Source organism: Leishmania mexicana, chromosome 10 (genome assembly GCF_000234665.1).
Source record: "Leishmania mexicana MHOM/GT/2001/U1103 complete genome, chromosome 10".
Classification (NCBI taxonomy): domain Eukaryota; phylum Euglenozoa; class Kinetoplastea; order Trypanosomatida; family Trypanosomatidae; genus Leishmania; species Leishmania mexicana.
Window position 1 is genome coordinate 126,412 of NC_018314.1, and position 13,890 is coordinate 140,301.

At 62.1% G+C, this 13,890-nt stretch overlaps 3 protein-coding genes across 3 annotated transcripts; all 3 read left to right on the forward strand.

The window, feature by feature from the left end:
• Positions 1 to 1,070: 1,070 nt before the first annotated feature.
• Positions 1,071 to 6,929, forward strand: LMXM_10_0320 (conserved hypothetical protein; the record flags this gene model as incomplete). The annotated part of the gene is made up of 1 exon (XM_003872822.1): positions 1,071 to 6,929. One exon carries the CDS (start codon positions 1,071 to 1,073, stop codon positions 6,927 to 6,929), a length of 5,859 nt encoding a protein of 1,952 aa, XP_003872871.1.
• Positions 6,930 to 7,981: 1,052 nt separating this feature from the next.
• LMXM_10_0330 (conserved hypothetical protein) lies at positions 7,982 to 9,283 on the forward strand (the record flags this gene model as incomplete). Its single annotated transcript, XM_003872823.1, has 1 exon — positions 7,982 to 9,283. One exon carries the CDS (start codon positions 7,982 to 7,984, stop codon positions 9,281 to 9,283), a length of 1,302 nt encoding a protein of 433 aa, XP_003872872.1.
• Positions 9,284 to 10,757: 1,474 nt separating this feature from the next.
• Positions 10,758 to 12,995, forward strand: LMXM_10_0350 (putative pteridine transporter ft5; the record flags this gene model as incomplete). Its single annotated transcript, XM_003872824.1, has 1 exon — positions 10,758 to 12,995. The coding sequence occupies one exon, from the start codon at positions 10,758 to 10,760 to the stop codon at positions 12,993 to 12,995; it is 2,238 nt and encodes a 745-aa protein (XP_003872873.1).
• Positions 12,996 to 13,890: the final 895 nt, after the last annotated feature.

The window sequence follows — 13,890 nt, forward strand, 5'->3', positions numbered from 1 at the left end:
TGGCGGGAGGGAACGACTGTCTGTGTCCAACCATCTCCGTCGTGCGTGTGTGTGTATGTGTGTGTGGGTGGGTGAGTGTGGGTATTCTCTCAGCATTTTCTTTTGTTTTCCATTGTGTGTGCGCCTTCCTCCGTGACCTTTCCCTGGGCTATGTTTTCGCGCAGTGGTGCGCGTGTATCTGCGTCGGTGTGCTCCCCCGCCTCGTCCCCCCTCCTCCCACCCACAACCGAACCGAACTCCAGAGGAGATGCAGCGAAAGCCGCGCGCACGCGCACTTTTCCTTGCATGCTTGTGTGTGTGTGTGCGTGTGTGTGTGTGTGTGTGTGTGTGTGTGTGCCAATGAAGCGCTTCACGAGTGGTATACCCAATCGACCTATGCGCACACGGCCACATACGGGCATGAGTGTACATGGCGGGGCGCAACGCTCAACATACGAGCTGACGTGTGTGTGTGTGTGTGCCCGGTTGAGTAATACGTCGGTAGATTTCTGACAGACCGCATGTTGTGCGTGCTCGCCTCCTCCATAAGCACACACCCACACGCTGCCTTCCGTGAGGCAGCGGCGAACAGAACAGTCATGCGCCACCTCGTAGCTCATGCTCTGAGCCACTCCCTCTCCATTGCTTCCTCGTCCCCCTCGCCCCTCCCCTCTCTCTCTTGCCGTATCCCATCTGCGCGTGCGTGCATGCCCCCGCGTCTTGTCATCAGAACCGCCTGTGCGCACACACAACGGTATCCTACCCGGAGGCGAGGAACAAGGCAAAGAAGTCCAGCGGCGAGACGCACACCCCCAACCACGACAACGGCAAGAGAGGCTCTCCCATCAGTGGTTCTCCTCCCCTCCAAGTCCACACACGCACACATCCTCCACGCCTCGTAGACGCACCTTGCCCCAAGCGCAAACAGACGCTCTGTGCGACAGGCCTCACGCGCACACATCCGTTCATGTCATCCCGCCCGCCAACGGAAAGCTCACCTGCTTGCTTTTCGCCATTTTTTGTCGTGTCTTTGGTGGCTCGCTCGTGTGTGTGCCTCTCCGCCCACGCCTGCGGCCGCGTTCGTCGGCGCCATGTCCGTCAGCAGCTCCCTCACCTACGCACTCCTGTGCGTCTACTACGCCTGCCGCGCCGTGCTGCTCTTCGCGGTGGAGCTGCTTCTCTTCCTGCCCTCTTACTATCTTGTCGAACGGCACGACGTATCGAGTGCGTGGTTGGGACGCCGCGGAGAGGCGCAGGTGCAACCGGTGCTGTCCGCAGCCTATCAATACCAGAAGGCGGAGGAGCGCGACAAGTTGAACTATAGCGACAGCGTGAACATCGTGCCGGTGGGCACGGGCGCACCGCCGCTAGACAGCAGTACGCGGGAAATGGAAAACAACCGCTGCATCCTCTTGCGTAAGTCTGTGAGCCGCATTCGATCCCTTCACATACCTACCGTGTCGCCGTCGTCGTCGTGGTCTCCACAGGCGTCGCGTTCCGTGAACCCTTCCTCACCCACGCACTCACCTGGAACGCCGCAGCTACGTCAGCAGAGACAGCACCAGCCGCTCTTGCCCAGCTTCTACAGCCACCCGCGGGCGGCGCTTCTCCAAAGCAAAGACAGCATTGGAGGCGATGACGACATGAACGGCTCCGTGGGGTCGTGGTCAAACTACACAATGGGCGCCACGCCGGTCACCACCACCCTGCATCGCCCCTTCTCTCTGTCCATCGCAGAGGTTTCTGGCTGGCGCGACGGCACCTCAGGTGGCGAACTGATTCCTATCAGCCTCCAGAGCAGCCCTATGCAGCGGTGTCAGCGCCCTCAGCTGCAGCGAGGCTCTCACCAACGCCCGAGTGGCGGTGGCGTTGACGAAGAGGACGCTGCCTGCACCAGCTTCAACGGGTGTCTGAGCGCCGCCGCACGCGATGCTGTGGATATCGGATATCAGCAACCATGTGTGACAGACACGTTCTTTGATGGCGTGGCGGTGAGCGTGTTGGTCTCCGCTCAAGAACAGCAGCAGCAGGATCGTCTCGCTGTGGTGCGCAAGCGCGTTGGCATCACCGAAGCGGAAGGCCTGTTCGCTAGGTTGGGCCACCGACAGTGTGAGGCTGCTTCACGAAGAGCTGCAGCCCGGACCTCGTCCATACCGGCGTATGCCGCTGCGGCCCGAGAGCGCATGCGTGCCACGGTGCCGATGTGGTGCACTGTCATCTTCCACTCCCCCACACCGCAATCGGCCGCCCGCGGAAGCGTGAAGAAGAACGCGTCATCGCCCTTTCGAGGCCAGTACGGTTTTCTACCGCCCTGGTATGCTGTTCACGCCCGCGCGCAGTTGTTGTTGGCGCTAGTGGACCCACTCCTGCGCATTGCAGCGGAGCTGCTGTGGTGCAGAGGTTGGGGAACGTTGACGGCATCGTGTGCGGCGCAGAGAGAGGAGTTCTATATGCCGGGTAGCATTACAACAGCTTCGGCAACGGCTGCGTCGCCTGAACATCAACGCCTGCGTCAGCATCACACCCACGCACCCCCATCACCTTCGTGGCCGGTGTGCGGATCATGGCAAGACGCCGGCGTCTTTCTCCTTGGGCCGCTCCTCTTGTGCTTCCGTGTACTGCGCGGCCTCTTTTATGCGATCATGGGCCCACCTGGCGCGACGGCTCCGCTCCACTACTCGGCGTGCACGAGCTCATCGCCAACCTCGCCCAACACCGCTGGCGGCGGCGGCCTCTGGCATCCTTTCCGCCGTTTCGAAGGTGCTGCGCAAGCTCGCATTGATCACTACACCATGGACACGCGCCACATCTTCGAGCCACTGCACAACAACGCGGCAGCGACGACGACGGTATCGTCTGCGGCGGCAACGGTCCACACTGGAGGAAGCATCGCCCCTGCACCGCATACTTTTTCAAGGTCAACAACAACGAGTGCGAAAGCCGCTGGAACGGCACGGTCTCAGGCCCACGCAGCATCCTTGCCTCACCCCGCATCCCCCGCCTCGGCACCTGCCCCGGTGTGCCGGAAGTCGGTGGGGGTGTACTGGCTGCATGGCCGCCGGCCGCCGATCTGGTCCGCTGCTCCAGCTGATGACCCGTCCATCCCATCGGCACCGCAGCCGCCGTCTCCTGCTCCGGTGGTGGTGCTACTGCTCTGTCCTTCTCTCCTGCAAGGGAGTGGGCTGTACCAGCACACCGTAACGCGTCTCAGCTGTGTGTGTCAGCTCCTGACCCTCACTGGTGCGTGGCAGGCATCCGTCGCCACAGACGAGGTAGCGGCCGACCGCATTTTTCTTCCCAGTCCGCGTGGCATGGCAATGACGAGGAATGCAACACAGAATCGTGACGACTCGACGGATACCGATAGCGCCGTACAGACCCCCGCGCCCGTCGCGGAGGAGGCGTACAAGCCTGTGCTGCTTGGTACCAGCAGCAGCAAAGACGGAAACATCCGCAGCAGCGGGGCGGAGGTCATCGACCAACCGTCGCCGCCGACAACTTCCCTATCGCTGCCGTCGGCTAAAGAACCCACCACGAGGCCCTCCACGCAGTGGTACGCGGCTGTGCCTGTTGTGGAGCTTCGAGTTCCTGCGACGTCGCCGGAGCGTACCGACGACGTCTCGATGCCTCCGCTGACGCTGGGGGACTTGCGACACATTGTTGAGCGGCTGCGGAGCAACCTGGAGTCGTGCACGCCGCCCGCACCAAATCCCTCAGTGTCTTGCCCATCTACCGCGACCGGTCGTTCGGCTCGCCCCGATTCGTTTGGTCACGCGCCGTCCCCAGACGCCGCTGCTGAGGTGTCCGCTGACCCGCGTCCACGACGCGCGGTGTACATTGTCGCGGTTGGCTGGTCGGAAGCGGCGAGCCCGCTTTTGGAGCTAGCCATCACACAGCAGCAGCAGACGTCGACAGGCAGCGGCCGCAGCACCGAGGAGGATAATGGCGGCGGCTCGGGTGAACAGTCCCCGGCGCGTCTTGACGGTCTTGTGTGCATCTCACATACTCTTTCCTCCGCCTTTCAGCTTCTCCCGCAGCAGCGTGCAGAGGGGCTGGTGCTTCAGCGATCTACGCGGGCTGCGTCATCGCCGGCAAGGGCAACTCGAGGTGTGGCGCATGCAGGCACCAGCGCCGCCAGCAGCGGTGGGGCCTTGAGCACGATAGCGGCTCCCGCCGGCTCGTCTCCACTGGTGACGGCGAGACTGCAGGCGGCGTCGCGCATGCCGCGCATCCTGTCGAGTCTCACCACCGGGCCGGCGCGACTGCTAGTCCTATTGACACGGATGCAGCTCATCGCCGATGCGCTGCTCGCCCACCGGCAGCAGCAGGAGCAGTGGCAGGGCGGCGGGTCGGCTGTTGGGGGCAGCGCGAGTATTCCACAAACGGCGGGAGGGCTCCACTACGTGGATATGCACGCGCCAATGCAACCCGAGCACATGGTCCACAAGCGAGCTGGCGCGCCGCCGTCGCAGGCGGGCCCCGCGCAGATGCCTGACATCTCCTTCTATCGCATTCTCCGTGTTTTTCGTGAGGCTCGCGAGGAGGTGAACCGGGCACAGCGCGGCCTGGACAGAGCCACCATCACGTGGACCCACCAGCGGCAGCAGCAGCAGACCCGATCGGCGCAACGGGGTTCCGTCTTCGACTCTATCTCCTCCATGAGCGCTGGCAACTTATCTGCCCTGACGTCGAGAGCGACGGAAGACGATGCCGAGATGCGCATCACGCGCGCAGCAGCAGCAGCAGCGGCAGCAGCACAGCAGCATTCGCTGTCACCCTCACCTGCCTCCGCGCGCGCAGCGTCCGTGCTGGACTCGACGACGAATGCGCTGCGGCAGTACGGCCTTAGGACAGCGTCACTCTCTAAATTCGTGCACGTCATCTCACCACCAGATTCAGCTGCCTCGATGCCTCCGACGGCGCCGTCCAGGAATGCGGCAGCTGTGAGCGATGCTGTAGGAGAGGCGAATGTACTTGCTGCACCAACCATTACCCCTCCTGGTAGAAGCGGCTGCGTGCTGTCGTCGCTGACTGTCGACCAAGGTACACCGCTGTCGCATGACCGGATGCAGACGCCTTCTTTCAGTCACCCCTGGAACCACGGTTCACCGTTGATCATGCGCCAGGATCTCCTGCAGGAGTCGTCGGCGCTGTGGGGCATGCCGCACCTCGAGGGTCTCATGGACTGGGATGAGGTGGCAAAGTCCTCCATGATGGCGGATGCCCAGCAGCAGCAGCAGCAGCGTCTCGAGGCAGCAAGCGCGACGGCGAATGTTCTGCCCTCACTTCTCTCCTCTGACCCTCCGATACTGCGCGACTGTGGTGGCCGGCGACACTTTCTCACCGCCTCATGGGCGGAAGGGGAGGGGGAGCGCTTCTCAGCGAGCGACTCCGTCGCGGCCACATCGTCTTCCTTCGTCGGAAATCCGCTGCGGCGCGCCTGCTCGCACATGTCCACCGAGGACGTAGTGGCCTCCTGTACGCTGCAGATGCTGTCCCCGACGGTTAGGCAGGTGGCCCGCCTTCCGGGAAGCGGGGCTTTAGGAGCCCCGCAGACCGCAGCCGCAACCCGCGGCGTTGCCTCTGCCTCCAACAGAGACAAGCGCAGCGACCTGGTAGACCACGCCAAGGAAGCCAGTACTGCAGATGGGGAGGGGGTCCTCCTTGTTGGCGCAGCGAGGATGAGGCCAAGTTCGTTGCATCCCGATGTGACAAGTCGTCGCGATTCCGGTGACAGAGCACGCGCGGCGCCGTCCTTCACGAGCGAACAGCTCGCTAGTGGGGAGTTCAGCCTCGACGCGACGTCGGCGCTGTCTGCGCTGATTGCCACCTCAGCCGACGGTGGCGCCAGCAACTTGTGTGTGGTAGGCGCAGAGGGTAAGGCGTGCAGGGCCGCTTCTCCTAGTGTGTCACCTTCTTGGAAGGACGCAACGTTGTACACCTCCGAAAAGCCAGTGAAGTCGTCGGTGTCGCACTATGATCCACAGCACAGCCTGCCGCAGCCGTTGCTTTCCGTGTCGACGCTCCTGCCACAGCCGCAGCAGCCCATACCATACCCGCCACCTTCGCGGTTGCCGGCGCTCTCCTCGCAAGCTGCGGCGTTAGTGGAGTTGCGGGTGCGCTCTGCTCAGCACGCAGCCCTCATTCAGCGCATCCGCGTTCCGACGCTGCTCGTGCACGCCAGCGATGATCCCGTCGCCCCAACGTCGACGCTTCCCTTTTCGCTGCTGCAGGCAAACCCGTGGATAACGACAGTGTTGACGCGACGTGGCAGCCACGCCGTCTTCATGGAGGGCGCCTCGGAGGTGTGGCGGCGGCCACGGTTGGTGGTGACGGAGCGGGCGCGCCCAACGGAGACGACGCTGCCCGCCTCTGGCGCTGCCGTGGCGGAGGGTATGGTGTACCGGCCAGGCAGTGGACTCGACGATGTCGGCAGTGCCCGTGGGGCGAGGGACGGGCCCCACTGGAAAACGCCGCCGTCACCTTCGAGTCCACGCGGTGACAAGGTCGTGTCTTCTCCGACGGCGGACACGAGCCAACGATCACCCGCGCTGATAGCCGCTGGGCGTTCGAAGGGGCTGTACCCTTTCGCAGAGAAAGCGAACGCGAAACTCGTGTGTGGCAACGGCACCGGCAGCTCTAGCACCACCATCAGCAACTCCTGCAGCACCGATGACTTCGACAACGACGGTGACACTATTTCCAGCGCCATTGTTGAGTGGCTCCCTGTGGTTGACGCGGATGCCGATGTCAAGCGGCACACAGACAAACGCCAGTCCACCGCCTTCCTAGGACACCCGCAGCAAGAGCAGCAACTCCTGGCCGCTGCCACCCCGTCGACGTGGTGGCAGGTTCGGATCGATGGCACAACGTGGCTGGAGCGACTCCTTTTCGAGTACGTGGAAAAGGTTATCGTGTGCCCGCCGGCGGCCTCCTCCCCGATCGGGTGACGCACGCATGGTGGGTGGTCAAAGGCCTATCTGTGATAGCGTGCGCGTGGTACTCTCTGCGGGTGGCTGATGTGTAGGCGGTGTGGTTGCTTTTTTTTATCGGTGTGCGCCTACGCATCAGGAAGCACTTTGACTCACGTGTCCGGGTAGAGAGACAGGGGAGGAGAGGGACGAGAGAACGGGGCGGGGGGGGGCACATCGTCCCGTTGTGGGTCCCACCCCGCGGTGCTTCCGATTTTGTAGGCTGTCCGCCGTCACCGGCCGGTTAGCCCCCCCCCCCCCGCCCCTTTCCCACTCCGACTTGCGGTCTTGCACATCCAGAGTGGATTCCCTTTTCTTCTTGGTAGGAGGGAAGGGGAAGGGAGAGAGAGAGGGGGGTAGTTGGCGCCCCCACCGCTGCTCGCCCGTTGTTCAGTTGGGGTCATACCCGGTGTCTCCGCAACTGTCTCTGTGTCCCTCACCAAGCAATGCACGTGTGTTGGGCGTTGTCTGCCGGACTGTACCGGCGCCCGTGCCGGCGCTCTTGACGTACATGCATGCGTGCATGTATTCGGTACATCAAGAGAAGTCGTGATACGTGCGCTATGGCTCCCTCGCTCCGACTCTAGGAGGAGCGCGGCTTTTAATTTTCTGTTGTTCTGCATTTTACCTGCTCGCCCTCCACCACCCCGGCTCACGCGGCGCGTCTCTCACTCGCACGCACGCACCCAGAGGGAGACCCTGCGAGCTCGACGGGACAAGCGGTGCTCGATGCCACCCCTGTGCACAACCATAGCCCATCCCCCCTTCCCCCAACCCCCCCCCCTCCCCTCCCACACCACCACCACCACCACGAGGCGAAGAGCATACAGCAGTAATAATAATAAGGCAGTCGCAACGAGATGCCGGCCGCTGTCACGGTACATCCGTTGGTCCTTCTCAGCATCGTGGACCACGTGACCCGCGTAGGTCCGCAACCTCAACAGCAGCTGCCGCCGCAAAGGCAGAGTAGTGCGCCGGATGCCGCCGTCGCAGTCCCCGCCCCAGCTTTCCTGTCCACCGCCGGTTTGCTGATGGGGACCACGAAGGCATCCGGCCCTGCTGACATCAGCGCATGCGGCGCTGAGGGCGAAGGCCGAGGCATCACCACGACCCTCTGCGCCTCCTTCGAGCTCCCGCTACGGTTGCAGTCGACCGACGGTGTGGCGGTCGCCGTGGCACCATCCGAGGATGCCGCTTTTCTTCGACACATACTCCGCGACAAGACTGACTGGCCGGCGGCCCAGAAACACCGTGAGCAGCTTAACGCTGTGATGCCTGAGATGGATGTAGTGGGGTGCTACGTCGTGTGTGCCGGCTCACGGTGGACGAGCACGCGGCACCAGAGAGGTGGTGATGACAGAGACGGCTGCCGGCTGTCGGTCGGAGGTGCTGTCAAGAAGGCCAAGGGCGAGGCAAGTGCGGGTGCGGACAGTATTGCGGCGATAGCTAACTGTGTCCAGCAGCAGCTGCGCAGCGCCTCAATTTTGCCTTCGACGGCTACGGGGTTTGTTTTACTGGTAGTCTACGACAAGGAAGTGACGAGCGCTGCAGGTGAAACGGGCATCGCCGCACCCAATCCGCAGCAGTCCCCCGCGGCGGCGCGGCTGCCTTTTGACTGCCTCTACGTTCCGGCCACCACCGCCAGCGACGCATGGCCAACGGAAGAGGTGGCGGTGGGCCCTTCGGATATGGAGTGGATTGCCTTGGCGAACGAGACCGTGATGCCAGCACACCATCAGAGCTCGACAACCACGTCCTCTGCCGCCGCGAAGCCAGGCCTCTTGCGACGTCTCTGCAGCGCTGCCTACTTGGCCTCGGAGGCCCCGGCTGAGAGAGAGCTGGCGAACATGCAAACTTCACGAATGGCCTCGTCGCAGAACTGTCGTGCCGCCGAGGAACTCGTTGGCAGTCTTCGACTTATAATGCGTCTGCTCGTCGAGATGGCGGCATCGTCGCTGAGCCCAACGGCAACGGCGCCAGACGACGTTGAACTGCTGAGGACGGTAGCGACGTGTCTCCGTAATGTGCCGGACAGCCGCCCATCCCAGCCTCCGGGCGAGCCAAGAGCGCCATCTGCGCTACCAGCTGAGGAGGTGCTCACTGCAGTACTAGCTCTTGAGGTGCAGTGCGCACTGCACATGCGTTCTCTGAGTAAAGCCCAGCAGCAGCTGCTCAGCAGCAGCCGCTCCGCCACGGCCGCCTCCCACTCCAAGGTTTGTTCACCCAAGACAGCCAATCCACCGCGGCCGCCGAGCGCAGAGGGTCGGTCCACGCACGAGCCCGACAAGCGCAGCGGTATCAACACAGCTGTTCCCGGGTATGTATGGAAGTAGCTGCAGGGCCAGCGTCACATCTTCTAGAGCCTTTGCCTTTGCACCCTTTCTCTCCAAGTCTGCATCGCCCTGCTACGCGCATTCCTGCAGTGCACTGCCCTCCTCCTCCTAAGTGCACGCGTGTCTCGGCACCCCTTCCCTCCCTCTCCATCACCACCACCACCCCGTCCCAAACCTCGCCCGGCAACGGCGATACCCTGACAAACAGCAGTAGAGGTATCGCCGCAGCTGCCGTTCCTCTCTTGCGCTGCCTCAAAGAAGAAAACGAAACGCATGTCCGTCCCGCAAGGCAAGAGAGCAGACGAAGAGCCAGCGCACAACTGCAGGCGAATGACGTATGCGAGGGGGGAGGTGGGGGGGCGCCACGAAGGAAACAGCTGGTGCCAGTTAGCCACAGTCCGCTCCCTTCCTCCGCACCTTTACTCCTCTTTGGGGTTGGGGGTGGGGTGGGGAGGTGTGTATGTGGATGAGGAGAAGGGGGAGAGAGGGCGGTGCGGGTTGCGCCCACAGCTGTCAGCAGGCGTTATCATGTGTGTCGTCTCTGCTCGCTGTTGTTAGTCGTGCCCGAACACGCACATGTGTCTTCCCCACCACCCGCCGCTCACCCCCCCTCTGTCTGTCTGTGTCTGTGTGTGTGTGTGTGTGTGTGTGCTCTTCCATTTTTTTGTTATTTCAGTCGCTACTCCACTGCCTCACGCACGGCTACGTGGCGCCGCCACATCTCTCTGCCCCCCCCTCCCCCTCTCCCTCCCCCCTCCCGCTCCCGCACCGTCCCGTGTGTGCTCCTTGTATCTGTGCCTCTGTGTGGAGGCGTATGTATGTGTGTATGTGTGTGTGTGTGTGTGTGTGTCCGCACCCTTTCCGCCCGACCACCACCACCCCTCCCCCTCCCTCCCCGTCAAGATCTACCGGGAGGGACACGCAACCGACACGAACCGGTGATATATGTGTGGGCCTAACAAGGTCGGAGAGGGACTCGCATGGCGATATGCGTTGCTGGTACTCCTCTCGTTTTATGGGTCATCCGTCGTGCTGGCGGGCTGCCTCCCCCTCCCCCCTCACGCTATGCCTCGGTCGCTGTCGGCGAGTGGGATGCCTCAATGCCTCCCCCCCCCCCCACCCTGTGTGTGTGCCACGAGCACCCGACACCCTAACCCCCACACGTCTTCTTTTCGTTGTATCGTGCCATCAATCCTCGACGACGGCACCCTTGGCCTGCACGCCCCCCACGCACACGACCGCCGATAAGGCGAGCAGAGGCGCACTTTCCTTACCGGGCAAGCACGCCGTGGCCGCAGCACGCACCAACAATTCTCACGGACTGTTTCGTTCGTGCTTGCCCTCTCCGCCTGCCACCAACCAGGCAACTCCCTTTTGCTTCGCGAACTCGGACTTCCATAGCTGTGCCTTGGTTGCCTGCTTTACGCTCTACCCACCTCCATCGACCAAGCTCGACTCCCTATCACCAGCGACGATGGCCGAATTCGACCGGAGCGCCGGCCGCGAGAAGGGAGGCGGTGACAGCGTGGCGGAGGTGGGCTCACTCTGCTCGGGCGTGCCTGGGCCGATGGTTTCTGGCGAGCAGAAGCCGCCGATCACGCAGGGCAGCCACCGTACCAAAGCTGACGGGACGATCGTCCACCCGCAGGCGGAATCGCTGTTCGCCGCGTGCCCGTGGGTGCGTCTGGTTCCCGTAGTTGGCTACGCCGTGGAGGGCTACGGACCAAAACTGATTGCCTCGGTATGCCTCACCTACGTCCTCTGTAAAGGAGCGGCGGACCAGATAATCGGCCTCTCACGCCAGCCAATGCTCATGAAGCGCTACGGCCTCGACGCCACGCGGTACCAACGCCTTGCCGCCGTCTGGGGAGCAGGATGGTCTGTGAAGGCCTTCATCGCGGCACTCACGGACACGTTTGCGTTCATGGGGTACACGAAGCGGTGGTACACGCTACTCTCGTGCGTTATGGGTGCTGGCTTCAGCCTGGGCTATGCACTGCTGCCTGCGCAGCCCTCGTCCGGCGCCCCCGCCGCCGCGTTTATCTTCCTCACCACCCTTAGCAAGTCGAGCGTGGATATCCTGTCGGAGGGCCACTACAGCCGCCTGATGCGCCGTAACCCACGTCCGGGACCGACGCTCGTGAGCTGTGTGTGGGTGTCCATCTTTGCAGGGTCCACGATCGCGTCCACGATTCAGGGCCCGCTGTCGGGGAGTGGCAGGGTGCACGTGGGCGTGATGATCTCGGCTGCCCTGCAGTTTGTGGCGGGCATTATTTTCGTGTTCAACTGGTACGGTGAAAAGACAAACCGGGAGGAGCGGCTGCAGGACCTGCGTGACGCCAAGGCTGCGCTTGCGAAGGCCTGTGCAAAGACCCGGCGGGGCTCGCCCCACGTGGATCTAAAGACAGTTACCACTGACGAGGAGCTCCGCCTGGAGGGGCAGAATCCATCGTCGCCTCTCCAGACCCTGGGCACGCACGCGCATCAGCTCCAACAAAACTTCCTGGTTGTCAACGACGATATGCTTGGCCTCTCGACCTGCGATGAGGTCAAAGGCATTCACGAGCGGAACCGTGTTTCCGCACTCGGTGGCGACGTGGTGGCGGCAAGGGAGAGCGATGATGACGAGGCGGTGGAGGAGAACTTGCGCATCCCTTCATGTCTGTTTGGTCTCTTCGAGATCAACACCGAGGTGGTGCGGCACAACTGGCGCGTCGTGCTCTACAGCGCGGTAATGACTTGCAGCGTCGTGGCGCTGGTGTGCGTGACAATCCTCGGCACAACATGGGAGCTGATGTATATGAGCATCGCCATCTCCCTTGTGTGCTGCGCCTTCGCCTTTTTCACTCTTCCGCTGGTCATCGCCAAGGCACAGGTTTTCTTCTTCCTGAACTCGTTGCTGTACCTGCAACTCCCTGGTGCACTGGACAGCTTCTACCTCGCGAACGCTTCCTGCGTGCCTGGCGGTCCGCACTTCTCCTACGTCTTCTACAACACCATCAGCGCCGTCCTCTCGAACATCGGTGGTATTGTTGGCGCCGTCCTCTTCGCCAACATCTTTTCAACGATGAACTACCAGGTCACCATGTGCATCACGGTCTCTCTCATGGCGGTGGCAAGCATCTTCGACATCATTATCGTGGAGCGCTGGAACGTCTACATTGGCATCCCGGACCACGCCATGTACATTTGCGGTGATGCGATCGTGTACAATGTTTGCAACATGCTAACCACCATGCCGTGCACGATCTTGATGTCGCGCCTGTGCCCTCGTGGCTCGGAGAGCATGGTCTACGCACTGATGTCTGGCCTATTCAACTTTGGCCAGACCATGTCCACGGCTATCGGCGCGCTGCTGATGGAGACGCGCTGGCCGTTGGATACAAACTCGGTTCCGTGCGACTTTAGCAATGTGCGCTGGCTCCTGGTCACCGGGCATATGTGCTCCCCGCTGCTCATTGTGCCGCTGTCGTTCCTTCTGCTGCCTCGCCTCCGCATCTGCGACGACATCGACGTGAACGGTCACGCGATTCACGCGCCGCTGAGGGCGGAGTTCATCAGGGAGGGGCAGCAGGCGCAGCGCATCTCAGCAGCCAAGGACTGCTTGGACACCAACGCCAATGCACGGGATGCTCACCTGACGGGCGCCCGGGCCTCAGACTCCCATCAGCTTACCGATGCCGAGGGTGCTGTACAGAGGGTCGTGAAGTGAGCAAAACACCCCTCCTTCGACCATGTGTACACATAGAAGGGGAGCGGCGAAACGGGTCAATGCAATCAGGAAGAGAAGGCGTGTTACTCTTCTCTGTTTATTTTTCTTGCGTGTGTGCTCCTTGCAGATTCCTCTTCGTCTGCAGCCTCTGTGCTAACATACCGCTTGAAGTATGCATCTCCCTCCACCCCCCCCCCTTCCTCCATCCCCTCGGTGCTGTGTGTCTCCTCGGAATCTCTTACTATATATATATATATATACATTTGCCTGCGTGTGCGTGTGTGTGCGTGTGCACCGGAGCATCAAGCGGACAGAGAGGGCTCGCTCACCTTTTTTCTTTCACCTTTTTTTTGGATGCGGGGCAGATGAAACGGGGGAAACAATAAGGCAACCGTGCAAGCACGTGCATGTCTCCCCCCCCCGCCAGCACAGCCCCTAACCCCCCACACTCTCTCGCTCTTACCCTTGCACCTGGCGATATCCCCACCCCCCACCCCCACCGCCATCACTACCGCTCCACCACGCCCGCCCCCCTCTCTTCTTGAGCCCTTCCTTCTCCTTTGCATCCCCCACTTTCTATTTTCCGGGCCTAGACACGGTTGTCCTCCCCACCTGCCTTCTCCTATCGCCAACTACCTCCCCTCCCCCTCTCTCTCGTGCTTTTTGCCATTATTTTTCCGCTTTCTCTGCCGCCTACTCGGTGTTCGGAGTACGTGCGGAGGATATCACATATACCCCCCCCCCTTCCTCTCCTCTACGCTGTGTGTCTCCTCGGAATCTCTCTTACTATATATATATATATATGCCTGCTTGTGCGTGTGTGTGTGTGTGTGTAGTTCTCCTGAGTATTCGAAGGCGTTGCCTGTCAGGCTTTGCATGTCGGTGTGCCGCCCTT